This window comes from Gouania willdenowi, chromosome 6, assembly GCF_900634775.1.
Source record: "Gouania willdenowi chromosome 6, fGouWil2.1, whole genome shotgun sequence".
In the NCBI taxonomy this organism is placed as follows: Eukaryota; Metazoa; Chordata; class Actinopteri; order Blenniiformes; family Gobiesocidae; genus Gouania; species Gouania willdenowi.
The window spans coordinates 43,106,768-43,134,548 of NC_041049.1; the positions used below are offsets into that span (position 1 = coordinate 43,106,768).

Consider the following 27,781-nt stretch of genomic DNA (forward strand, 5'->3'; position numbering starts at 1 on the left):
AGGTTACAATGGGCGGGGTCAATTAGCATATGTGTGAAACATTTAAGTTCCACATTTAGATTTAACATTTAGATTTAGATTTAATATTTAGATTTAGATTTAACATTTAGATTTAGATTTAATATTTAGATTTAGATTTAACATTTAGATTTAAACATTTAGATTTAAACATTTAGATTTAAACATTTAGATTTAAACATTTAGATTTAAACATTTAGATTTAGATTTAACATTTAACATTTAGATTTACCATTTAAGATTTATATTTAACATTTATATATAAGATTTAACATTTAGACTTAGATTTAACATTTAGATATAACTATAACATTTAGATTTAGATTTTAAATTTAGATATAGATTTAACATTTAGATATAACATATGCCATTTATATTTAGATTTATGTATTTAAATTTAATGCTTTTTTTAACCTCTATATATGTGGTTAAATGTAGGAAACTGTGCTAAATATGAGAAAAGTGAGATAAATAATGAAAATGTGTTTGCTAAAACTTTCATACTAAATTTTTACACTTGGCACCCCATAGTAATGTCCTGTGATTTATGTATTCTTTGTATTGTGTCTTGTTGAATGCCTAATGTACTAACCTGCCTTAGGACAACAGATGAAAATTAGCCATTGTGCTAACTCCGGCATATTTACGTTGTTGCTCTACGCTGACATGTTGATGAATGTGCCTTGTCCTAATTCAAATAAATAAATAAATAAAATAAAATGAAAAATAATCTACTTCCCCGCCTACACGAATGCGGACTGCAGAGTAACGTTGTTAGAGACTTTTAATGCCATAATTTACGTTGTTGGGCTTTTATATGCTTTTAATCCACAGAGATCCTTTTATTCTCACCTACCTGTTGTTCAAGTTAGTGATTTACAACTGCCAGCAAGTCTCTCCCTCCATGTTAAACTGTATCTCCCACATTAAATCACATGTATAGTGTTGTATGTTGTAAGATATATCATATAGAACATCATAACTAATAACACTGCTTAATTTGAGCAACTTTACTCACTTCTTCTTTAAGTTACAGTGGGGACTGAACATTCCAAGATGCATATTGGATTTATTTTGGAAAGTCCATAATACAGCTTTCAAAACTTATGTTACAGAAATTATAATAATAAAAACAGTTAGATTGGTAAATTTGTTTTCATTTCTTATTTGTGAAGCGAAACTCAAGACGTTTCTCTCTCTCTCTCTCTCTCTCTCTATATATATATATATATATATATTTTTTTTTTTTTTTTTTTTTGTTTTTTGGATGCCCTCCCTGGCAAGAATCTGAAACTCCGCCTATGCTGAAGGTATACTTTTACTGTCGCTAAAGTTGTATTTCATGTTTGACTTTTCAGTCATTTGTACACTTCTTCTGACTTGACCTGCAATTCTGTCCTCTGTCATTTGATTATGTAATCCGGTCAAGATATTTTTTGTTCTAGATTTTGGCAATGTCCAATCTGAAGATAAGAGGGGATATTTGTTTATTGTCTGATCATTACAGCAAAGGTCACACTGACTCTATGTGACCTTACCACATTGTGATGTTGTTCAAACAGCAAATAACTTTTTTATACAGGGTTTACAACATGCCTCTGATGTCATTGTGACAGACCAACCAGCAATGGGTAAATCTGATTGACAGCATTGGTCAGCAAATTAGACATGATACATCAGTCAGTCAGGGTCACTCATACCTTATAAAAGCAGTATATTGGGAACTTTGTTTTCACAGCATTTGGTGGTCTTTGTGAATCCCCCTGTGCTGTGAAACCATGGCAATGAAGCTTATTGGTTGTCTTGTGGCAGTTGCTCTGCTTAGCTGTCTGGCTGATGCTCAGTCATGGACTTCGGATAACCAATGGTCAAAGCCCCAGCCTCCTCAGAAGCCTCAGCCACCGCAGAGGCCTCAGAAGCCTCAGCCGCCTCAGCATCCTCAGCCACCTCAGCATCCTCAGCATCCTCAGCCACCTCAGCATCCACAACATCCTCAGCCGCCTCAGAAGCCTCAGCCGCCTCATCATCCTCAGAAGCCTCAGCCGCCTCAGCATCCTCAGCCGCCTCAGCATCCTCAGAAGCCTTCGAAGCCTCAGCACCCCCAGACACCTACAAGGCCTCAGCACCCTCAGCCACCTCAGAAGAAGCCCTATCCACAAAAGCATCATGATTCTCAGCATCCTCAGCATCCTCAACACCCAAATAATCCTCAGGTTCCTGTCATTCCTCAGTTGCCAGATACATATAAATCATGTCAAGTCCCTGATGAGCAAAAGGTTAAGTGTGGTGCTCCAGACATCTCTGCTGCTCATTGTGAGGCCATCAACTGCTGCCATGATGGGCATTCCTGCTTTTACGGAAAAGTTGGTGGGTTTTTTAAACTTTGTTATTGAATCAAGATAAATGTTTATGTGGACCTGTACATTTACACATTCAGTTTTTCTTCTGTTTCATCATTGTTCTCAGTGACTCTTCAGTGCACCAAGGATGGCCAGTTCATCATTGTGATAGCTAGAGATGCCACCTTGCCAAGCCTTGACTTGGAATCAATTTCTTTCTTGGATAGCGATCCATCTTGTGCCCCTGTTGGCTATACATCAGCATTTGCCGTCTTCCAGTTTCCTGTCACTCATTGTGGCACCGTGATGACGGTAAAGTCTGACATCTTAAGATCTTTGATTCTGCTTGTAAAAGTCTGGCATAGTGTGGAATAACTGGTATGATGTTGCAGGAGGAGCCTGGTATGATTGTTTATGAGAACAGGCTGTCTTGCTCATACGAAGTACTTCTTGGACCCTTTGGCGCAATTACCAGAGATACCCAATTTGAGTAAGTGGTCACAAGTCCACTCACATATCCAGAAAACAAAAACAATTCACTCGTCAAAAATGTATGAATGTTATGAAATAAGTCTGATAACATTCAGGTGATGTTTTTATTTAATTACCCTCGTTCTTAGCTTGAGTGTACAGTGTAGATATGTGGGTACCACTGTTGAGGCCTTGGTTGTGGAGATTAGTGGATTGAGCTCTCCATACCCAGTCGTGGCTCCTGGACCGCTGCATGTCGAGCTCAGAATTGCCAATGGCATTTGTAACACTAAGGGTTGTAACGATGGTAAGTGTGGAGAATAAGCACTCAGCAGTTTTTTGCATTTGCCGGCTACAATGCCATAAAATGACTTTCTTGTTTTTGAAACAGACGCGGTAGCCTACACTTCCTTTTACGCCGATAGTGACTATCCCGTGACTAAGGTTCTCAGGGAACCTGTTTACGTCGGTGTCCATATCCTGGACAGGAGTGATCCCAACCTTGTTTTAACACTTGGAAGATGTTGGGCAACTGCTGATATGTACCCAGACAGTCATCCACAGTGGGACTTACTGGTTGATGGGTAAGTGATTTGGAATAAATTAATCTTAAAAACGTTCACTATAAAACCTTTAACTGTATAATTGACTGTCTATTATTGTTACAGCTGCCCCTACCGCGATGACCGTTACCAGACAAGCCTTTTACCGATTGAACCCTTATTAGGACTTGAGTTCCCAAGACATCACAGACATTTTATGTTCAAGATGTTCACGTTCGTATCTCTTGCTTCCTCCGATACCAAGAAAGCCCCTGGAGAGATGATGACTCCTCTCAATGAAAAGGTACAGTTCAAAGCTATTTTGATACCATGCAAACTTTCACACTTTCTGTCGGCCTTTGAACATAGTTGCAAATAAATTGTTTCTTGGGCAGATATATATCCACTGTCAAACTGCTGTGTGCACACCTACTGCTGGAGATAACTGTGAACCTCGTTGCTTCAGAAAGAGTAAGTTAAACAACAATGTGTCGTTTACTTATTTTGTATTCTTGATCAGAGAAAGATTGGATTTTTGTTGCAATTGTTGGATTGAATGACAACTACTGTACTTAAAAAAATACCAATGTTTTCCCACACAGAGAGAGAAATATCCAGCTCTGTCAAGAAACTTTACCGACCAGAACCTCAAGTGGTCAGCAGCAAGGGGGTCATAATCGAATCTGGGACCTCACAGTAATGGGATCGCAACGGAAAACTCTTCTCATGATTTTCATGTTCCTGATGCTTCCTCAGAAATATATCAATCTCAAGTAAAAACTTCAGCTTGTCAGTTGTGTTTTATGATTGATGCTTTTGTTTTCTCAAATGTTGAGAAAGGTTTAAACTATGCCTCAAAATCATGCAGGTGATATTGAATATAGATTTGAAATAAATATTTCATTTGCCAATCAACACTTTAGTTGTCTTTTGTTTTTCAATACAGTTGAAAATGTTACAGACTCAGAGTACATACAGATTTTTCTCAGATTGAGGCAAATTGATTCGATTGGATTAAAATAATAGGTGCCAATGATTGGGCAAATAAGCTGGTATTTATGTTAGACTGTGTATAAAGCCCTATGAATGTCTGAGTGATGGATCCTTTAGCGCTTCATATTTTTTTTCTTTTTAATTTAATTATCGTTCAGTGCCCCTTTCCCAGCAACAAAAATATTTTTGTGCTCTTTACAAAAAGCACAATACTTTTAGAAAGGCTATAATCACTGAATATTGAAATCCAGAAAAAACCACCCAAAAATTTAAATAACAGTGCAGAAAAAACTAAACATAATGACGTTTTTCAAAATAACTTGCTATATTTTAATGGTAGAAAAAAAGATCCATAAGAACTACAAATATAATGATTGTTATTTCCAATTCAGGATTTCAAATACATCTGTGGTATTTGAATAAAATTGTGTTCACAAATGTCAATATTATGTTGGTTATCATTTTTATTCTAGTATTTAAAATAAGTAACTAAAACTACAACCTTAACCCAAGACACCTGATGGTCTTTTTTCAACTGTCTAGGATCAAACGGATTATTTGTATTTCAAGGAGCTGCTTTATGTAGAAAGATCTTCAGTCTTTCTACAAATGGAGACCAAACACAAGTATGCTCAATGGTAAAGGCCCAAAACGCTTAACAAAAGCACAGTTTATTCACCGAAAAATATCTGTTTTAAATGAAATATAACATAGCCCAGGGCCCAGAAGTGTCACACTTATTTCACTTTGAGGGTCACATATGACCTTGTTCGATCACAAATGGGCCAAACCACAAAAATACAGACTGTAAGAGGGTAAAAGAAATTTCAAAATTTTTGTACTGAAGTTTGGATTTTCTTGTCAATGCCAATAATTCCCTTACAACATCGTGTCATAGATGTTAGTAACTCAAGGATCTTGAACTTCAGAAGTCTAAGAATTTGTTGACCTTTTTCCCCCAATTTTCAAAACATTAAAATAAGGAATTATTTGAGAGGTGTAGAAGATTTTTAGAATAAAAAATTGAAGTTCTAGCCAATAACTTGTGATTAAAAATACAGCAATCGTGTAACTACGAGCAGAGAGAAACTACAAGTCCCCCATATATTAGGGAGTGTCATCAAATGTATGAATTTGGAGGAATGGAGATATCTAGAACTAAACTTTTGGTAATTTACACAACAATTTATGTTTTGCTGTATTTTAAAGGTCCAGAATAATGTTGTTTTTTCACTCATCTCTAGAAAACCAAAAACATAGTATTTGAGATTTATTTTCCCAAACTTGCCTGTTTTCCAGAGTTTTAGCCCTCTGAAAAGTCAGTTTAATGAGGCTTCTAAAAATGGGCTGTTTTGGGGCTTTGATGCATATAAATGAGTGAGCATGTCCAGAGCAGTATCTATAGACACAGACTCCACACAACAGCTTTATCACCATCGTGATTTTCTTTTGCTATGCACACACTCTTGTTATTGTTTTCAGCCAAAAAGCTGCACAGTACAGTAAAACACATGGCAGTTTAAGTGGTTATTGTGATTGTGAGTCTGACAAAACATGTTTGACCTTGTCAAAGGAGATATGAGGCGATATAACGGGTAGTGTTGTGGTAGTCGAGGCCGGTCTTGGTTTGTCTCTTTAAATGCAAATGAGACACTTCATACCCCGCCCCCTCTCCAGGTTGCAGAGGTGACACTCGGTTCAACTCCACCCTGTTCGGCCATTTTTGTAGTGTGATAGAAGAGATACGATTATGTAGCGGCACAGAAACTTTTTATTCGCACGTTATTTACAAAATGTCAACAACGGAAGACTTGTCCATCCAGTCTTACTTGTTCAAGCCAGAGTCGGACCCGGCGGAGCGAGATGAAAATGAAGATGATGAACCTGCAGAACAACGTCTTCATATGGATGTTAACAAGTGAGCTAACGCTAGCGCCAAGCTAAAATGCATTTTAATACAGTAATTCGGAGACAAAAACGGCAAAATGAAATGACTAATGAAAACTTTAGACTTAAATTAAATCACGTAGGCCATATCATCAAGGATCTAAAACGAGCACACAGCGCTAACATATGAAGACGGTGCAACTGCTAATGCTAACAAAACAATGACAGGGATGTCTTATCGTCACACTTTTTAGTGTTATTTACAGCTTACCGAAGTGCTCTGTTCGTCGTCTCTAAAGATAGAAGGAATTGAACCTTCAATCAGACGAAGTCTTCTGGCAAATGATGCTGGGAGACGGTGTAATGAAGCGTGTGGGTTACTACATCCAACAACCGAACATTTTGACTTATCCTCTCGTAACTTCGGCATCCTTGAGCTTGGACTACAAAATTGCAGCGAGAAATAAAAAAAGGCGGATTGCTCGAAGTGTTGGCACTGGAGTTAATGTCCTAATTTGGCAGTTCCGCTGCAAATACTGTGAAGTTATTGTTCAAAAAACGTAATAGAGAATCGAAAAATTGAAACAGATCGCAAAATATGACCAAAACAGAATATAAAGATATCAACGGAGCACTTGAAGAGACTAATTTGAACTTTTCTGTGCTTCTAAACAATCTAAATATACAACAAAATGCATTTAAGGGCTAAAAAAGTGGATTTAGCATGATATGTCCTCTTTAAAGGTCCCATGACATGCTACGTTTCACCCATCGCCATTTGTTCTAAGAACCCCAAAAACATAGTATTTGAGGTTTATTTTGCCAAACTCACCTGTTTTCCAGAATTTTAGCCTCTGAAAAGTCACTTTATGAGCAACTCTACACAAACAGGCTGATTTGAGACTTATGCATATTCATGAGTGGGCGTGTCTATAGACGGGACACTGACTTCCTCCTCCCCGCACGGTGACGTAGCGCCAGAGGACGACCCGCCCTCCTCCCACCCACTCAGTAGCCGAGCTCAAGCTGCTTTATAAACACAAGACAGAGCGTGGGGGCGGGGCGTTCACCGGTACATGCATAGACTGTAGAAAATACATACATAGCACTGCTCAAGGGATGCTGAAATGCTCACCTTTGTGGGCGTGTCTGTTTACATTTCAATCATGGCAGAGAGCTTCCTGGAGGCGCGGCTTCTCCAGCTCAGTGCCGCGTCAAATTCGTCATCAAAGTGGGAACGCGTCATCAAATTGAAGCGAGGTGTTTGGGCTCACTATGCAGTAAGAAAGGAGCAAATCACCCTCTAACTAACGAATGAGGGAATCAATTAAAAACAACACTTTGGGCATGTGTATGAAGTCTAAATAGCACTTTATGATGTTTAAAGCACAGAAAAGTAGATTTAGCTTAACATGGGCCCTTTAATAAGCCTTTTCACAATCTGGAATTGTGCATGTGTTACCTGGAGGGGGTCATAGGTCTAGAGGGATATAAATGTAAACAAGCTCGTTCACTCTGTTGATATTTTCAAAATAAAGTGTTTGCAATTTTATTCCAGAGATCTTTAGTGTTTTAATAGTGTTTATATTCATAATATTACACATATTCGGACTCAGGGAGGCAGCAGTTTTTTCCGCTGAAGTCACTTTCGGCTGATCTGAGCACTTATAAAAACCGATGGAGCAGCTCAGCAACAGTATCGAAGTAGTTCCCTCGCTTCCACACAGATTACACCTGGTGCACGAAAACACAGACTACCTGGGTCTCCAGCGAGCGAAATTCTGACTCTACCCGGGAATGATGCACATATCCAAGCTTTTGTAAAACCGATGAGAGAAGCATGTCAAAGCGACAGACCTCCTATGTTTCCACACTCCTCTTCCAAGTTTTTAACTTGTGATTATGTTTTTTTTTTTTTCTGTATTTACCTTTATTACTGTTAGTTTCTTTTTTGATTTGTGTAATTGTTTTAACAACTGTAAAGTGTCTTTGAGTTCTTGAAAAGTCCTGTATTGCATTAAATAAAAAATAACCACAATAAAGGTATAAAATCCTTAAAAACAAAAACTATGTATTATTAGGACATTATTTTTTTCTATTATTTTATCTTCATTGCACTATTTTAGGGTGTATTTTGGGTTTTCTGTGTGTTGCCTTCTGTTGTCTTTTTTTTTTTTTTGAGCTGTCATTTGTAAATGTGTTGTGGTATTTGTAAAAGGTTTTGCACTTCTCAGCCACCGTAGTCATGGACCGCACATTATTCCTCTATAGATGTAATACACTAGAGCGATTACCACCGGTCCAAGATGGCCGCCCTGTTGACGCACCGCTCTAGTGGGCGGTAGCAGTTGATGCAGCGTCTACGTGTTGTAATTTCTATGATTTATTATACCTACGTCATATCCCAGATGTCTTTACAGCACCGGATGATGACGTAAACATTTTCAACCAGATTAGCGCGTGACCCTCCTTTTAGATTGTGATTGGCTGACGGACACAGACGGCGGCTGTTGGTCACCAACTGGGCTTCAGCCATAGAAACCTTCCGGTGTTCAGCCTTTCATTCGCCTCTCATGCGTTTGTCACTGTCCAGTTATGCTCGGCTGTTCCGGTTAAGTAGCTTTAAGAGCAAACTGCGTCTCCTCACATCGGCTTTTAACAGCCGCGGGCCTCTACGCTTCACCCGGACACTCACCATGCAGCCCAGCCGAGATGGAGCCAACAGCGACCAGGAGGACTGGAACCAGACGGGGAGGAAACCCGGGCCTGGGCTCGAAGGGAACTACATCCCCACCATCAGCACCGGAGATACGGGCTCTCCTCTGCTGAAGAAACGCGTGGAAAGCGCTACGATCACTTATGACAGGAGGCTCCGGACCCCGAGCCCCTTTTCCGGGGCGAACTGTGATGATGACTCGGAGGCTGAGTCGTTCCTGGAGGGTAGGAGCGAGGAGGTGGACAGGGAGACTCGGTCCAGGGCCTTTGCCTGGTGCCGAGACTTCTTGTCTGGGTCGTGGAGGACTCTTTCGGAGGAAGACTTTCAAATCAGCATTGTTAGGTAACACTCACTCATTCTCATTCAGTTTTAGTCAAAATTGAGTCATCAGGACTATTTCCGTTATATTCTACTTTTAGTCAACTAGATCACAGGACTCAAACTAATGGCCCGGGGGCCAAGTCCGGCCCTTTGGAGCATCCAGTTTTGCCCGCAGGAGAAAGTAAAAATGACAGAAAAAACATGAATCATTGTGTAAATAAAACTCAACATTATTTTCAGGGGCTCAAATGTGTATAGCAGTGGTTCCCAACCTTTGTCTTGTCGTGACCCCATCTTTATATCACAGACCCCTGGACACATTTTTTCTCTAAAATTTGTTTTTTGATCATGTTTGTTATGCTGCGTTACAAATCCAAAGCAGCCGGTATTAGATCACATTAGTGACAATATGCGCCAGCTCGGATATTTTATACAGCATTTTATTTTAACTAAATTTATATTTGAGAAAGTGAAAGTATAGAAATACAGTCGTTTGAGATTGTGTGCGGTGTTTAAATTTGAAAAACAATATTAATTATTTATTATCTTTGAGCTTTCTTCCTCTTCCTGCACATTATATCTATTTCTGTGATATTATGTATTGGTTTTTTAATTGTGCAAAATAGATCAATGAAAATAAATCTGTTTTTTAAAAAAAAAAAAAAAATATATATATATATATATATATATATATATATATATATATATATATATATTTTCCAACTAGACATTTCAGACGACCCCATTTTACTTTTTTGGGGTCACAACTAGTGATAGACCGATACACTGGCCAGCCAAAATGATCAGTCGATTTTTGCGTATTGTACGTGTATCAGTATCGGCCGATGCGGGCTGCTGCGTTTGCGATCCGCATTATTTACAGAGAGCAGAAATATTGTTCTACATCACCTGTTTTTAATATTTGTTAAATATGTTTTACTTGGTGTCGTTCTAACTCACCTTAGTTTCAATATATGTTCCTTTTGTAAAAATTGAGACTCATACTATTTGTTGTCATCATTGTGTAATTTTTATGATGTAAATTGAGGGAACAAAAGTGGTATCTGCTCCAAATATCAGCTCAAGAAAATTGACAGTCCATATTGGTCATCAGCTAAGGCTGATGGAAAAAAAAATTGGTATCGGCACTAGAAAAATCCATATCTGTCCATCCCTAGTCACGACTCCAAGGTTGAAAAATCCTCCTTTAAGGACACTGCTACAATTTAACATTTTTTATTTTTCATTTTAAAAATTGTATTATTACTCGACATTTCAGACGACCCCACATTTGGCCACGACTCCAAGGTAGAAAAACCCTGGTGTCGAGCAACAAACTGAGTAGCCCAATGCTTTATCTGCTGCTCTGAGAAACTATTACTCTTAAAGCTTCAAACACCAAAGACAGACTGAGAAAAGTTTGGTGTAAAAGCTTTTCTTTTTATTTCTTGTTGAAGGGAATGTGGTCACAGTGGAATAACAGTGGTTTTGTTGTTTTTGCAGCGGAGGACTGAGTAACCTCCTGTACCTGTGCAGTTTGCATCAACATGTTCAGTGTGTGGAAGAAGAACCTCGTGAGGTTCTTCTCAGAATCTACGGAGCCATCTTACAGGTCAGTGTCTCAGATCAGTCGATGTGTGTGGTTGCAAATCTGTATTCATTTGTAACTATTTTACATAACGGCGTGATTAATCTGTGTGTTTGCGTCTCAGGGAGTGGACTCGCTGGTGTCGGAGAGTGTCATGTTTGCCATCTTGGCTGAACGAACTTTAGGTCCGAGACTTTATGGCATTTTTCCTGAGGGGCGCCTGGAACAGTACCTGTCGGTATGTTCTCGATTACTGTGTTTTTTTATTACGGCTTTAATTAACTTCTAAAGTGGAGTTGTTTGTATCTTGTTGATGTTTTATTTTTTTTTTAATCGCAACAGTTAAAGTTTTATACATTTTTAACAGGGGTGCACCGAAATAAAAATTTGTGGCCAAAGCCAAATAAAATATAAATGCTTGGGCGAATACCGAATATTGAATATCGAATGTGGTTGTTTTTCACTTTTTTTTTAATAGTGCATAAATAGCCTAGAATACATTTTTAGACATGTTTTTTAAAGAAAGTAAATGAAAAACAGACAGAGCTTTTACAGGCACAGGAAAGTTAAACGGGCACTAAGGAATGTGCGTTGGACACTGCACGCTGTTTGATTGCGTCACACGCTACAATTCAGCCTTGCTTTTAACTAACTTCACTGAAAGCCGAATGTTGCTTTTTTTTACAATATCCGGCCGAATACATTTGGTTGCCGAATATTCGGTGCATCCCTGATTTTTTATATTTTTGAAAATTTTGATTCCAATTTTTACGTTCAAAATCTGAAATCTGTGCCATAGAAGTTATTTGGATAATTGACAATCCTATTCAAGAATTCAAGGATTTTAATTTATCATCATGTGCACAAATAACATTCCCAAAACAGGACTGTCAGTGTCAAACTCATTTTAGTTCAGGGGCCAAATATGAACCAGTTTGACCATAAATGGGCCACTGATTTTAGGTTGGAAAAAGAGCATATTTAACATTAATGTGCCCTGGTTTGTACTTCCACTTACAAATGATATATGAATGATAGAAGTATGTGAGTATATCAGTCCCTGCTAGAACTTCACTTAAACTTCCCTGATTTTGGGAATTTGGGGAAATTTTGTGGAATAATTTGAGTTTTTGTGTTAGGAGGGGCGGAGATATCTACAACTATCATTTTTACTTTCTTGAGTGGGCTGAATATGATGCTAGATGCTATAAAGGGCTGGATTTGAGCCGCTAGGCCTTGAGTTTGACACGTGCCTTACAGAAAAAAGTAAAAGAATATTAGTATAATATATATATAAATATATATATATATATATATATATATATTGTATGGCTAGCAGAGTATCTCAGTTTTCTGAAATCTGTGCGTGTCTTTTGGTTTGTTGCAGAATACTCGAATGTGCACAGAGCAGCTTTCAGATCCATCCATTTCAAGTGAGATTGCCACTAAGATGGCACGATTCCATGAGATGGTTATGCCTTTCAACAAAGAGCCCAAGTGGCTGTTCGAGACCATCGATAAGTAAGAACAAATAGTAAAGTCTATTTTAGTCTGTGTTTTTTTTGTTTGTTTTTTTTAACAATGAAAACTGAAGCAGGAGTCAGATTGTGTTTCTTTATAATGGAAATGTATTTTTAATGTAATTGTTAGTTGTTGTCATTTGCATAGTTTTGTGTGCGGAACTTGTTGTAAAATGCAGTACTGTACATTGTTGCTGTGTAGATACATGGATCAGGTGATGAACATAACATTCACACGTGATGCACATTTGAAGAAGTACAAGAAGTTGATGACGTTGGACCTTCCTGCTGAGCTGGAGAGTCTGCGGTGAGTGTAAACGTGAGCTCTGAGTGTTTGGATCACATTTATGTGCGTCTGCCATCTATGATCCACTCATTATGTCAATGAGCGTGCACGCACTACGTGTATTGTTCCAAAGATAGGTGTAGGAGCGATGATGCAACTCCTGTTCCAAGTAGATGTTATGTAAGAGTGATCTCATGGTACGAACTGGGTGTTTTGTTTAACTTCAGACAGTTTTTGGAAACTCAGAACTTAAAGGATTAATCTAAAAAAACAAAAACCTGTAGTGAAGGCATGTTGGAATCTGAACTTAATCTGACCTTTGTGACTAAATCGATCATCAAAACCTCAAATAAACATGTATCAAAATAATTTCATTGTGTAAAGCCTTAAAAGTCCTGCTTACATGAACAGCGTGACATGTTTTTCATTTGGTATAACATTTAAAATCTACAGTAAAAAAACATTTTTTAAGGAAGTTCATATCAGACTATGCTAAGGACAGAACTGTCAATGGTGAGTGATACTGGTTTCCAGCCATGTGGCTAACCTTTGTCCCAGTGCCTCCAACATCCCAACAGTCCTTGACCTTAGAGCTGCCGTAGAATCAGACGAGGGCGTTTATAGTCTGTGTTTATCTATAAAGAGAGGTTGGGTCGTCCTTTACACTTATCTGTTGTTCAAGCACAAATGGACCAGAAATCCTCTGAATGTTCCCAGTATTCAACTGAGGGTTTCATGCTGCCTTAACAATGTAGATGATGGATTAAAATAAAAAATCTAAATTAAAAAAGACATTAATAAAGACAGATTTAATTCTAATTTATGGTTGTCATTGACTCTGCTAATAAAGACCTTTTCTGCTTTTGAAATTAAATCCCTCTTCATTTCAGACTATATTTCAGTGCAGACATGACCAACTAGTGGCCACATGTAGCCACTAAGTAAATGCACAAAATGACAGAGAAAGGCACAAAATGCAACTTAATTACAAAAAATAACAAATATATATAAATGTACATAAAAATATGCACAACCACAATTAATGAAAATACACAAATTTACAACTATGCAAAAATATTAAAAACATAAACAAAAAGACAACAAATCATATACAAAATGTATTATAATACACAGAAATAACTGCGAAATATACAGAACATCAACAAAAATAACCAAAATGACAAATGTACACAAAAACTAAAATGATTTACAAATGTCGACAAAAATGACTCAAAAAAACAACAAAATTACACAACTACTACAAACTACAAAAATTACCTGAAAAACAAACAAAACAACAAAAATACACCAAAATTTCTCCAAAAACACAACAGAACTACAAAAATCTACACGAATGACAGAAGAAAATAGAAAATGTAAATGCAGATACAAAAATGACTTCAAAAAACAAACAAAACAACAAGAATACACAGTAATTGCTCCAATAACACAACAACAAAAATCTACACAAATTACAGAAAAATATACAAAATGTAAATACTCAGATGAATATTGATAATGTGGCCCTCAGATCATGATGACTATCAACCTTTGTGGACGCTGCTGTGATTGAAGTTGCTGTTTTAGTGCAAGTGTTTACGTCGCCTGAGTGTGTAACACTGAAATAGTGTCTTTGATTTATTTGTATTATTATTATTTTTATTATTCAACAGTGCTCTGCTGGCAGCAACTCCTTCACCTGTCGTGTTCTGCCATAACGACGTTCAGGAAGGTAAGAGCTGTGTCCGTCCTCTCACCATCTTCACCTTATTAGTCAAAAGTAGAGTTAACTCAACTTCACTATTTGGTCAAACTGAATGTAACACTAAAGAGCATGACTCATCATTAATGTGCAATATTTCTGTTGTCTCACTTGTGCTTTGGCTGTTTGTAGGTAACATTCTAATCCTGGATAAAACGAGCACTTCTTCAACTGAGAGACTCATGTTGATAGACTTTGAATACAGCAGTTACAACTACAGGTAACGTAATGATTGTTTGGGTGGGTTAGTTCACTCTAATATTCTACCTATGGCTGCACAGGGACTCTGATTGTCCAGTTCAGAGTTTACACATTTCTTTTCCATTTCGTCTTCCCCTGTTCCCCTTTACTATCCATCTTTAACAAAAGTATCAGCCAAATCTGACATATTTGTCCATTTGCTACACTTGATAGACGTTCAATCATCCTTTTTCTGGTGAAAAAGTCCCTGCTAATGTTTGATAATGTCCCAAAACATGCATGTGTGGTATTTCCGTGTCAATTTGGAGCCTAATTTAAGAAAATATTTAAAAATGGTTAATTTTCCGTTATCATGGAAAAGCTGTAGAAGTTAATCTGTGTTTTTATTCCTTTTGTAGAGGATTTGACTTTGGGAACCATTTCTGTGAGTGGATGTATGATTACACCTACAACAAGTGGCCCTTCTACAAAGCCACGCCAGATAATTATCCAACCAGGGAGCAACAGGTGAGATAACAACAAAAAATGCTGAACTCAGACAGACTGTTCTGTGATAGCAACAATATAAGTTATACTCAGCACTTTGGGAGATGAAGCACCTACGTGTGGTTTCAAAGCACATGCTTAATGTTGTCATTGTATTTCAGCTTCTTTTCATCAGAAGTTATTTGGCAGAACAAAGAGAGTGCTCAGATGTGGACCAGGCACAAGTGGAGGAGGCGATGATTGTTGAAGCAAACCGGTAATTCACATATTCTCAACCCTTAAGGACGTTTCCAAGAACAAGCAGATGTGGAAATGCTCCTGTTCATTGTTTCTGTTTGTTTCCATAGATATGCATTAGCATCACATTTCCTCTGGGGACTGTGGTCCATCATTCAGGCCAAACTGTCAAAGATTGAGTTTGGATACATGGTAGGCAGATGTTTGTTTACATAGTCATGTAGCTGTATCATCACGAAAAGTTAGAATTATGTTCAATTAAATTAGCTCAAGCAATGATTTACAATTATAAATAGCTTCTCTAACATTATATATATCTATACATATCTTCTTTTTTTACAAAATGAATGTTGTCTTGCAAAAAATGCAGAATGCTAACACTGGTTTTCATGTATTTTATATAGTGTTGGACATTAAATTGCGTAATTATTGAGAATTTTCACCAAATGTGATGAGTCATGAGAAAACCAGGAACATGTCAGCCAGGGTGCGATTTGAGGTATTTACATATTCTGAAATTCAGATTCTAAGCTTCCCAAAGGTGTCACACACACATAAATCAAATAATATTTGAAGAAGTTAAAGCCGTTTGAATGTTATCCCTCTCTAGAGTTCTTAAAGGGGACTTATCATGCTAAATCCACTTTTTTAGCTCTTAAATGCATTTTGATGTATATTTAGATTGTTTAGAAGTACAGAAAAGTTCAAATTAATCTCTTCAGGTGCTCCGTTGATATCTTTATATTCTGTTTTGGTCATATTTTTCAATCTGTATCTATTTTTTGATTCTCTATTACGTTTTTTGAACAATAACGTCAGCGGAACTGCCAAATTAGGACATCAACTCCAGGCCCAACACTTCGAGCAATCTGCCATTTTTATTTCTGGCTTTTATTTTGTAGTCCAAGCTCCAGGATGCAGAAGTTACGAGAGGATAAGTCAAAATGTTCGGTTGTTGGATGTAGTAACCCACACGCTTCATTACAACGTCTCCCAGCATCAGAACCTTTACAAAGTGCCTGGTTGACTTTTTTTTTTTCACGGAAATGTACCCACATCTGTGGGTAAGGTCATTTTTGTGTGCGCGCAGCACTTCATGGATGACTGCTTCAGCAACCTCCGCCAGTATAAAGAAGGATTTGCCGAAAGACTTCGTCTGATTGAGGGTTCAATTCCTTCTATCTTTGGAGAAGACGAACAGAGCACTTCGGTAAGCTGTAAATAACGCTAAAAAGTGAGATGATAAGACGTCCCTGTCATTGTTTTGTTAGCATTAGCAGTTGCACCGTCTTCATATGTTAGCGCTGTGTGCTCGTTTTAGATCCTTGATGATATGGCCTACGTGATTTAATTTAAGTCTAAAGTTTTCATTAGTCATTTCATTTTGCCATTTTTGTCTCCGAAGAGACTGTATTAAGATGCATTTCGTGACGTTAGCTTGGCGCTAGCGTTAGCTTGGTGCTTGTGTTAGCTCACTTGTTAGGGCTCTGCAGGTTCATCTTCTTCATTTTCATCTCGCTCCGCTGGGTCAGACTCTGGCTGGAACATGTAAAGCTGGATGGACAAGTATTCTGTTGTTGACATTGTGTAAATAACGTGTGAATAAACTTTTTCTGCGCCGCTACATAGCCATATCTCTTCAATCAAACTACAAAAATGGCCGAGCAGGGTGGAGTTGAACCTGGAGAGGGGGCGGGGTATGAAGTGTCTCATTTGCATTTAATGAGACCGCACCAAAACGAGTTGCTCTTAGAAGCACATCAGAAAAGGGGTGGAGCTATAATAATGAGGAATTCAGACCCAAGCAGTGCAGTTCCGCTTTATATAGACTGTATGATTTATATCTAAAAAGGAAGGATTTAAAACCATGATAGGTCCCCTTTAAGGGAGAAAACGGCTCCCTCAGAGCAATAGGCTGAGGGAGCATAACAGTCTGTGTTTACATTAACCCAACCCCCCTGCAATGGTTTTAACTTTTTAAGTTTATCCACAGTTAAGAGGTTTCACAGTTGAGCGTTCACAATCCGTATTCCGCCTTGTATCGCCTTTATGGGATGATCTGATGTATTTGTGACTTAATGCAACGCAGTGGTAGAAAAACATTGAGAGGTCGACCGATATATGGACTTTTTTCAAGATCGGCCAAAAAAATCTTTATTGTATTTACTTTTTTTATTTTTTTGGGCATCACCAGCCCTCCCTAAAGAAGGGTAAAAAACACTTTATTATAGGCAGGATATAAAAAGAGAGGGCAGTGTTACACCTAAGTGAGGGGGAACGGAACAGGGAGGAGAGACTCAAGGTAGGAAATGGAAAGGGTGGGGAAGAGTTGATTATTTTAAAGTGAGAGTGAGATGTTGTAGTTGCGCATATGGTGACAAGTGTGAAGCTTAGGTATAATTAGGGATGTAACGATTCACTCAACTCCCGATATGATTCGATTCACGATACGATTCTCATGATTTATTTTACAAAATGGGACTGTAGAAAAATGATGACTGAAAAATATTCCTTTATTTTTTGGGGGAAAAAACAATGAAAAAAATATACTGTTTTCTAGGGTTGTAACGATTAATCGTAAGGCAGTTAAAAATTGATTCGTAGGTATCACGGTTGACATCAATGCTGTGACAATTGAATCTCAGTACTTTTTTTAAACAGCAGAGGGCGCTATCCAGAAGTGTTGGCGGCGGGCAGAATCTGCTACTCCTTTCTTTCTGGCTGCGTTCTACTCTTAAACATGTTCATAAATGATTCCTTACCCCTTTGGCACTGAAAGAATATCTTTAATATTACGTGAATATCTGTAAAAGTCACGTTTTTCTATTAGCTCTGTCTGCTAGCATAGCATCTATTCTTCACTGCAAGTTATCTGCATGCCAATCGACCACTGGGTTACCAGCGCCCTCTGCTGGTCCAAACAAATATCTGACGCAAATACAGTGCAATGACTGTTTTTTTTTTTTGTTTTTTAAAGTCCAATTGTTAAGGCACAAAATACATTTTCAGTTGCACTTTTCAAAAGAAAAAGAACTATTATGCAGTTTTGTATTGTTTACTATAGAACCAGAATTTAAATTAATAGGCTTCTTCTTCATTTGTATTATTCCTTTATTTATTTCAATCAAGATTTATTTTTAGTTAAATTGCATTGTTTTGAATAGTTTATCAAGGGATTCTTGTGGCTGTGAATAGATGGAAGGAGTGAGTGGTTATACCTAAAACAGGTATTTAGTTTAAACCCACTACTTACACATTGTATATTGTTGTTGTGCTTTACTGCTACTTACCCATCCTGTACTTTTTGTTTTACTTGGTTGTGTAGGGGTATATTTAAAGTTCAGTAAATGTTAAGAGTTGTATTGGTGTATTTCATTTAATTTCTAATATGTACATTTATGCCATATGACTGATTATGAACGACAATTGAAACAATGTGATTTTTTAAAAAATATATCGGCCATCGGCTGAAATTTTTTTAATGGGTTTCGGCATCAGCCTTTGAAAATCCCATATCGGTCGACTTCTAGAAAAAAAAAACCAATGGATTATTATTAGTGATGCAACGAAATTTCCGCCATCGAATATATTCAGCCAAAAATAGCCCAAAAGTGCATTTTGGGTTTTCAACTGAAACACTTTTCTACATTATTATGTAATGTATGAGTGGGGTCAAGTGAAATATTTTATTAATTTATACAATTGTAATGCATTTTAGTGAGGTCAGTACATTAATATCCATAAATGCAATGGGACTAATAATATGCGTAATATTTTATTTCGGTGTATTGGTTTTTTCATTTTCGGTTTTTGGTTTTTACCAAGAATTTTCATTTTGGATTATTGTTTTAAACAGATTATATCTGTGGTCAGAACAGGTGAGGAGGACAAGAAAGGTGTAAATGATTTACTCTCCTGTTGCTGTGATAAACACACACTTAGTAGCCATGTGTTTTACTACAACATGCAGTTTATTGGTCAAAAACAATTACAGTTTGTGGAGAGCCAAAGAAAGCCGCTATGTCAATGAGCTGTTGGAATTTCAATGAATTCTCTGCACTAAAACAAGTTTACCGTTTACAAGGACAAAGTTTATCGTTTTAAAACTTTTGATACTGTTATTTGAAGTTTGAAGTGCTTTCTTTATAGTTTCAACTACATATTTTGTAAAGAAAAAAGAGAGAATAACTTTTCTCAGAAAATGAAGGCTTTTTTTCCCCTTTCTCAGTTTCTTTCATGCTGACATATTCCTGGTTTTAGAATGACTTTGCATTTTTCAACTTTGACATATTGATTCTTTATTTCCTGTTTAACTGTAATGCGTGCTGTATGTGAGTAAAAACTGTTGTGTTTGCAGGACTACGCCCAGTGTCGATTTGACGCCTACTACAAGCAGAAGAAGCTCTTCACCTGATTTCCAGCTAAACTGTATAACCCATCAGTGGCTCTTCCTTCATTTCTGTCTTATTGAATTTATGCAGGTTCCCATTAAGGCAAGTTTAGTTCAAATCACAAAACACACATCTGAAGGCTTCAAAGAGTAAATAATCATGTTAGTGCTGGTAAAGTTGGCCAAGCTGTTTGTAGAAGCACTGATTCTTGGACCACTTTTTGTTGGTGGCATGTTTGATTCTTTATTTGTGCCGCCATGAATGTTGCCTTAGCAGAAAATGAATGTCTCCTGACTTCACACTCAGTCTTTATAAAGTCATGTTTTTCTTTTCTTAAACTAATGTGAAGACCAGAGGAGGTGGTTGTTTGTGTGTTTCTCAGTGAATCTACCTCTTATTATGTATTGGATTCCTGTGCCGTCCATCTTCTAGAGACGGGTCTCGCAGTTCGCACCACAGTCCTTCTCAGCAGAGTTTCCATGTTCTCCTTCTGTTGAGCATTTTATTTTGGTAACCTGCTTTCCTGATCTAATCTGATTTGAATGGTATGTTTTGAGCATCATTGAACAAGAAAAGCAGATGCAGACGATGGCTGTCGCCTTTAGTTAAAATGTCTTTCTCTGCGTGGATCGCAAGTGTTTTTTATTCGAATACTATTTGAATGACTCGGTCCAAATCATTAAAATTATTGAACATGTATTATTTGATTTATGATTATTTTAGAGATATTTCAGTCATGTCGTTGTAATGCACCATTTTCCTTCCATCTATGCTGATGACGTTCTCGTTATTCACAGCTTTTTTGCGTTATTTTGGCACGTTTTCTCATTACAAATCTTTTTTTTTTTCTATATACCAAAGGGAACATCCACCCAAAACCATAGAACAGAAAACCCTGCAACCTTTTTAGGATCTGTGTAATTTTCTTTGCGATGTGTAACACTGTAATATCTTTCTATTCTTTTTATTTGAATGTAGTCAATAAAATACAGTAGGTTTTTGCTCTCTCCAGACTGAATCTTTGAGTTTTTTTGTGATACTACAACAGTTTACGTCAGCAAGAAGGACTCCATGTAACTTATTTCCTGTGTATGGTTGTTTTTTCTCCACTGTTTGTGATTTAAAGCACATCGATCCACTGTTGGTCTGTTTTTGCACTTCTACAATATAATTTAAAAACTAATAAATATTTGCAGTAACTTTGTCTGTGTTTTTTTTTCCTTTTGTCAAATCAGAAGATCATTTTGACAGCAAATGTTGATTTAGTTTTAGTCAGTCTTTGGACTAAAATGCAATTTAGATTTAGTTGACTGATTTGGTTATGGATGTAGTGGACTAAAATATAAACCATAAGATTTTGCTTTTAAAGAAAAAAGACTATTATTGATCAGATATGGGATGTGTTAATGTTTATTAATACACACAAACAGATTTAACATGATCAATGTGTAAGACTATTCATTTTGTTGATTTAAAAAATGTAGACCTACTAGACAATGACTAGTTAAAACAAATCTCCTAAAAACTATATTAAAATGTATTTTTGTCAACTAATAAAGACAAAGACAACCGCTCATTTCAAATTTTTTTTATTTACAAACAATACCAAAGTTGCCAAAATGTATTTACTCTCGTGTTTTATATTTTAATCGACTATATCAGTAACAGGTTTATTTAACCAAAATCTTAATGTAATTTACAGTAGTTGACTAAGACTAGACTATAACTGAAATATAGTCATGTTGACTAAATATAGACAAGTCTTGAACATCCCCCTTTCAAAACAAAAGCCTCTCTTCTCGTCTTCCGATAGTTTTTTGTACATAAAGCTCTTGTTTTGAAGTTAACTGGAAGTATTTTCAGCAGCACAATGGAGGATCTCTGAAATGTGTATTAGTGAGTTTTATGGGTTAATACATGTTGATATTCTATTAGTGTGACATTTCAAACACAGTCCTAGTGTCATCATTGTCACTTTAGAAAATGTTGTAAACAAAAACCAGGACGAAAGTTTTTTTTAGGTCAACAAAATTAACACCAACAAATCCACATACGTGTATACTGTATATTTTTGTGTCTACAAAGTCATTTGATCTTCCTGCAGTCATTGGACAGTTGTCCCACCTCCGTGAGTCAGGAATAGACCAGAAAGAAGGAGCTAACATCCACTAAACATGAAGGCAGTGCTTTGAACCGTCTCAGTTTGAAGAAGATCAAATGGAAAGTTTGACTTTTTCTTTTTGATTTTACTGCTGCTTTGGAGTTTTCTCAGAGGGACATAGAGGAACAGAATAGAGCACCAAGAAGACTATAGACTAAACTGCCTGCCTGTTGCTAAGCTGCTTTCCCTCTTATGAAGTGTGTCATTTACCCAGTCTGAAGTTAATCAGCACTATTTTAATGCATATTATACATTATTTAAAGCTGGGCTTCTTCTTGCTCTTGGAGTTCATAAAGAATGGACTCCAAAGATGTCTTTCACAAATTGTTGCATCCACTCGTAGCACAAGTGCAGAACACACGGCCTCAGAGGGATGGAAAACTGCTGAGTCACTGCGCACGTACCAGCTTACAGATGGAGACGTAGCCATGGTTACCATCCAAACCAGCTCACATGACTTCTATGTAAGTATATATAGGAATTTGGTCTTTCACTATATGACCAACTACCTGTAATTGTGCTGCTCTTATTTTGAAGGTGGAGTTCCAAAGACTTTTGCAGTGCAGCGAGTACTTTCGAGCGCTGTCCCAGTCCAGGATGAGGGAGGCCTCTGAGAGCCTGATCCACCTGGAACACGTGCCATCTCACATATTCTACAATCTGCTGGAGTTCTCCTTTAATCACAGTTTTAATGTCCCTGCAGAAGAGTTAGGAACACACATCCAGGTAAACGAGAAATATCAAACTGGACCTGCTTTAATTTAGGTGGGGCCACAAAACTATGATTGTCTAATCTGAGGGCCAAATGATCAATGTTCATGTCAGTGTTTAGAATAATGACCAACCTGAGTATTAATACAGGAAACGACAAAAGATTTTGTGTTTGCTATGGTTTCATGTTCTATATTTTTCTTTCATTTTTTGTTTGTAGTTTGATGTTTTTCATGAGTCGTTTACCGTGTTTAATTGTTTTTTTCATGTTCTGTATTTTTTTTCTCATTATATTTTATTTTTCTATTCATTTAGTAATTTGTGTTACTCTGTTTATTTTTATTGTTTTATATTATTTTCTGTCATTTTGTGTATTTCTATTGTTGATTTGTATATTTTTCTATCTTTGTGTGTTTCTTATTGTTTCAGGGTTTGTTGGAGTCATTCTGTGTGTTTTTGGACTGATGTGTGTTTTTTGGAGTGATTTAGTGTATTTCTGTTGTAATTTTGTGTGTTTTTCTCTAATCGTGTGTGTTTCTTGTTGTTTTGGGGTTTGCTGGAGTAATTTTTTTTTGTTTGTGTTGTCATTTTTTTAAATCATTTTGACTGTGTTTGTTGCTGTTTTGGGGTTTGTTGGAGTTATTTTGTGAATATTTGTTGTCGTCTTGTATATTTTTCTGTTATTTTGTGTATTTTTGTTGTCATAATGTGTGTTTTTCGAGTGATTTTGTGGTAATTTTGTGTATTTTTGCTGTTATCTTGTGTATTATTCTGTCATTTCACAAATGACTGATGGCTGCTAGTTTTAGACATTACATTTTTACATAATGTTAATTCATTCATTAAAGATTAAAGTCAATCCTGTCTGATCTACAATGACCACATCAGTAAATCCTCCTGCTATTCTTAGTTTACGTATTCTTCTTTTTCCTCACACTGGAGGTGAGCAGCTATCTCCTGGCTGAGGCCTTCCTCTCTGAGTGTCTGTCAGCTCTGTCAGATCATCTCAGTCCATCAAACTGTCTCTCATATCTAAACTTTGCCAAAGACATCGTCTGTTTGGAGATGAAGTCCACTGTTCTGACCTACGTGAGTAGAAACCTGCTGGAGCTGCCCGATGTGTTCAGGTGAGCAGCACCGTGATGCGTTCAATGTTTGCTATCACGCTGTGGGTCTGACTGAGGAATATTCACACTCTCAGATGTTTGAGTGATGACGAAAAAGACGACGCGGTCAGACTGAGGACTGGAGGCGAGCGATGCGTCTGTAGTGTGAGGAAGGAGAACCTGAGCACCTGGACGGACCCAGAAACCCATCAAGCCCGGTTCCTGTTCGCCCTGCAGGGGTCAAAGGGCGACGACAGCTGGTGTCCAATCACGGAGCTCCCTTTCAGCTCTGATAAGTGGTGCTTTACGGTGGTGGTGCTTTTTAACTACCTGTACATCATAGGAGGCTACAGGCAGCGCAGGAAGAGAGGCTGGGAGTTCACCATGGCTTCATTCAGGTTTAACCCCTTCACTCACACCTGGGCCACTACGTCACCTCTCATAAAGGTAACAAGGACTTTAACCTTTCTGCTGATTTTCTGAAAAGCTGATAAAAACGCGACGCCATGTGTTGTGTTCCCAGCACAGGAGACACTTCAGTGCGGTGGCCTGCGATGGTGGTATCTATGCAGTGGGAGGCTGGTATCTGGACTCTCTGGTTTCTCCAGACTCCTGCACGGCTATGTACACGGCTGTAGAGCGCTATGACCCATGGACCGACTCCTGGAGGTTTGATCTGCATCTTTTACACTGGCGGGAGTGTCAAACTCATCTACCTCAGGCGCCAAATACGGACCAGTTGGATCTTAAGTGGGCCACAGATTTTCAGCGGGAAAACAAGCAATTTCAATTTTATTCTGCCCTAGTTTGTACTTCCACATATAAATTATGTAAAAGTATATAAGGCACTGACAATATCTAAAAAATAAATGAAAAATATCAATTCCTCTAGGATCTTCACTGAAGTTTCCTTGATTTTGTAACCAATTTTTTCATTAGTTTGGGGAATTCTTTTGGAATAATTTAAGGGAAATTGCAGGATTTTGGAAAATCTGAGGCTTGTTTTAACATTTTGAGATAAAATATGACTACCTTCATGTGATATATGGGAAAATTGTGAGTTAATCTTTTTTTTGTATTTGGAGGGACTGCGATATCTACAACTGAATGAGTTTGTACGGTAATTTATTGTCCTTTTACTTTTTCCAGCGGGCCCACTCGAATACTCCAAAGGGCCATATTTGGCCCCCAGCCCTCTACTTTGACAAGTGTTTCACAGCATCTGTTCTCCAAAGAAAAGCATTGTTTGATTTGTAAATGATCTTCCTTAGGTTTGTGTCCTCTCTGCCCCTCACTGACTTCCAGTTCACCTTGTCCTTGTCCCATGACGTTCCTCTCTGCACCAGCCTTGGACAACACGTCTACGTGTTGGGAAACATCCAGAGGACTGGGGAAGTGTTGTTACTGCAGTACAACACTAAGCTGGGTGCAGAAATACAGCAGAGCATAATACACACACACACACACACGCACAACCACACACACACACACACACACACACATCGTAAAACACCAGTGACTCCCAACATGAACATACTATAGGCCAGAGATGGACAACTTTTATTAAGGAGTCGTGTTCAAGGGTCACATTATCAACATTCATGTTAGCGTTGTGAGTAATGATCAATTCTGAGCATTAATGCAGGAAAGAACCTATATACAGTGTATAAATTCATTGTCAATTCTTGTGTGGGGGGGGGTTCAGTTATTTGGTGTATTTTTCTTTCATTTTATGTATATTTGTGATTGTTTTTTCTCTCTTATTTCATGTGTTTTTTGTGGATTTGTGTGGTCATTTTGCAGATTTTTTTGTCATTGTGTTTATTTTTCTCTAACTTTCTGTATTATTATTGTCATTTATTCATTTTGTATATTTTTCTATCATTTCTTGTTATGTTTATTCATTTTGTGTATTTTTCTCTCAATTTAGGTATTTTTGTGGTAATTTTGTATATCTATTATTTTGTGGCTTTTTTCAAGTAATTTTGTGGTTTTTTCTCTCATTTTCTGTTTTCTTTAGGTCATTTTTCTATAATTTTGTGTGTGTGTGTTTTTTTTTTAGTCCTTTAGTGTATTTGTGTAGTTTTGCTGTTGTATTTTATGGTCATTTGTGTACTTCTACGTGAGCTTTTGGGGTCATCTTGTGTGCTTATGGGGGTCATACAAAATGAAGACAGAGGGTTGCATGTGGCCGCTCATGGTATGAGCAGTTTTTCAGGGTAAAGAGCATAAAAAGCTTGTGCTCAGATTATTTATTCAGATCAATGTAGACGTTCTTTTCTGTCGTCTCAGATGTGTGGAGTGAACTTCGTCCGACTCTCACCAGAGCCGATGCAAACATCCCTGCTCTCTATTTTTTGGGGGCCACTGACAGATTGTTTGTGATTGGTGGGAATAACTCTGAGAATGTGGTGACATCATACAGTTTGAAGACACAGATGTGGGGACAGGTGAAGTGAAGTCGAGCAACTTTCATAATAACATAAATGATCATTTTTCATGATATTATTGATGATTCACATTAGACATCTCCTGCTATATGTTTTTCCTTCAGGTGTGTGGAGTTGACAAAGTGGCGTTAGCAGGACAGGGGACGGTGGGAGACGACCACATCCTGATACCAAGTATAGAACATAACGCCGTAGTAAGGATGGATCTACAAACTCTGTCCCTCACTGCTCTTCCTCCTCTTCCTGTCTCCACTCGCTATGAGGCAGCCTTTTATCTACATTTCTAATGATGACGTTTCAAACTTGTTTTAATGTTTGAAATCAAACAAATACTACTTAATAAAGCACCAAAAAAAAAAAACGTTCAATTATTCATTTAGTTTAATTGTTCAATTGCTGTCATGTTCAAACAAAAAGGAGCTCGATTTGCATATTATACTAAAAATATGATATATCACAGCTTTTTGTGACAATAATAAACATCGATGTAAATAATCGTGTGAAATAACCATGTCTACATGTGTGGTAACTAACAACACATGTAGTGTATTGACCTTCACGTGCACTTTCAATAAATATCAGAGGGTCTGACTGATTTGTGATGTGCATTGTTTTTTCCAACCATGACTAAGTTATTTTTTCTAAAAGTGTTTGATTCAACTTTTGTGTTTTGGAGAAAGAAAATAAATTAATGAAAATTGCAATAATAGTTACTATACTTGTAGGATCGCAAATACGTATCAAATCGGTACCCAAGTATGGTGATGAAATCGAATCGGGGCAAAAGCCTATCGTCCCAGCCCTACTTTCTAGTGTTGGGCTCAGTATCCGAGACCAGAATTCTGGTCTTCAGATGAGTGATGCTTCCAGTTTGTCACATAAGGCAACCCAAGTTATTCCCAAATAGGAAGAACAATCAGTGAGCCAATGCAAAGATTTTCATTAAAATGTCAACGTTAATTAATCAGAAACAGTTCAACTGTAAATAACATTAAATATGCAACCAAAACAAGTTCAATAACAAAATACAAAAACAACTAAAGATTAAAGCTCACCATTTTTGGCCACCACCACGTCTCCAAACTTTCACTCCTGCTTTAAAGATTCTTCACTTATTATCACATTATTAAAGTTAAAGAAAAGCAGAAATCAGTGCTGGACTTGAGACCAGACTTTAATAATGTGCTCTCTAGACCAGAGGGGTTTTCCATAAAGGAGGGTTAACAAACTGTGGGTCAACATACCCCACGATGGGAAACTCTGGGTATCTGATTCCATTACAGCTGGTATGAAGTGGGTTGATCAACCCTGAGTATGTAAACCTTGGGTTACTGATGTGCACGCGCGCGATAAAAAGCCATCATCAATGGATTGAAGATGAGTCGAGCTGCCATGGCAACCCAGGGTTTTTTGATAAAACCTGCCAGCGACCAGGTTTAGTTCACGGACAATGTTGCCATGGAAACATACTCAGAGAAGAACATACCTCGCGTTTAGGAATGTGATACTCAGAGTTTCCCTCATTTGAGCCTGAACATACTCAGAGTTTGAACATAACCCGCTTTATGGAATACCCCTCAGTACTACTACAACAC

General features: G+C 37.5%; 3 protein-coding genes and 1 long non-coding RNA gene across 5 annotated transcripts; 3 read left to right on the forward strand and 1 right to left on the reverse strand.

The window, feature by feature from the left end:
• Nucleotides 1-1,739: 1,739 nt before the first annotated feature.
• LOC114464406 (zona pellucida sperm-binding protein 4-like) lies at nt 1,740-4,043 on the forward strand (the record flags this gene model as incomplete). The annotated part of the gene is made up of 9 exons (XM_028448538.1): nt 1,740-2,130; nt 2,230-2,385; nt 2,485-2,669; nt 2,750-2,847; nt 2,978-3,135; nt 3,220-3,412; nt 3,497-3,674; nt 3,766-3,841; nt 3,973-4,043. Coding segments are annotated over exons 1-9 (1,449 nt in total), but the record flags the coding sequence as incomplete, so codon positions are not given.
• Nucleotides 4,044-4,059: 16 nt separating this feature from the next.
• LOC114464409 (uncharacterized) lies at nt 4,060-23,662 on the reverse strand. The gene is made up of 3 exons (XR_003674196.1): nt 23,651-23,662; nt 13,268-13,274; nt 4,060-4,193 (listed from the first exon to the last, which is right to left on the reverse strand). It is a non-coding gene; the product is annotated as an uncharacterized LOC114464409 (long non-coding RNA).
• On the forward strand, nt 8,699-20,957 carry chkb (choline kinase beta). Its single transcript, XM_028448537.1, has 11 exons — nt 8,699-9,308; nt 10,791-10,899; nt 11,000-11,113; nt 12,263-12,396; nt 12,598-12,702; nt 14,355-14,413; nt 14,576-14,663; nt 15,043-15,151; nt 15,292-15,386; nt 15,478-15,559; nt 19,725-20,957. Exons 1-11 carry the CDS (start codon nt 8,824-8,826, stop codon nt 19,779-19,781), a joined length of 1,437 nt encoding a protein of 478 aa, XP_028304338.1. The 5' UTR covers nt 8,699-8,823; the 3' UTR covers nt 19,782-20,957.
• On the forward strand, nt 21,910-26,601 carry LOC114464404 (kelch repeat and BTB domain-containing protein 11). 2 transcript variants are annotated; one of them, XM_028448535.1, is made up of 8 exons: nt 21,910-22,383; nt 22,457-22,645; nt 23,573-23,757; nt 23,832-24,183; nt 24,260-24,405; nt 25,008-25,162; nt 26,029-26,186; nt 26,291-26,601. In XM_028448535.1, the coding sequence occupies exons 1-8, from the start codon at nt 22,159-22,161 to the stop codon at nt 26,471-26,473; spliced, it is 1,593 nt and encodes a 530-aa protein (XP_028304336.1). In that variant the 5' UTR covers nt 21,910-22,158; the 3' UTR covers nt 26,474-26,601. The 2 variants fall into 2 exon arrangements, with proteins under 2 accessions (XP_028304336.1, XP_028304337.1); XM_028448536.1 differs by lacking the exon at nt 21,910-22,383 and having other exon boundaries at nt 22,591-22,645; nt 23,679-23,757.
• Nucleotides 26,602-27,781: the final 1,180 nt, after the last annotated feature.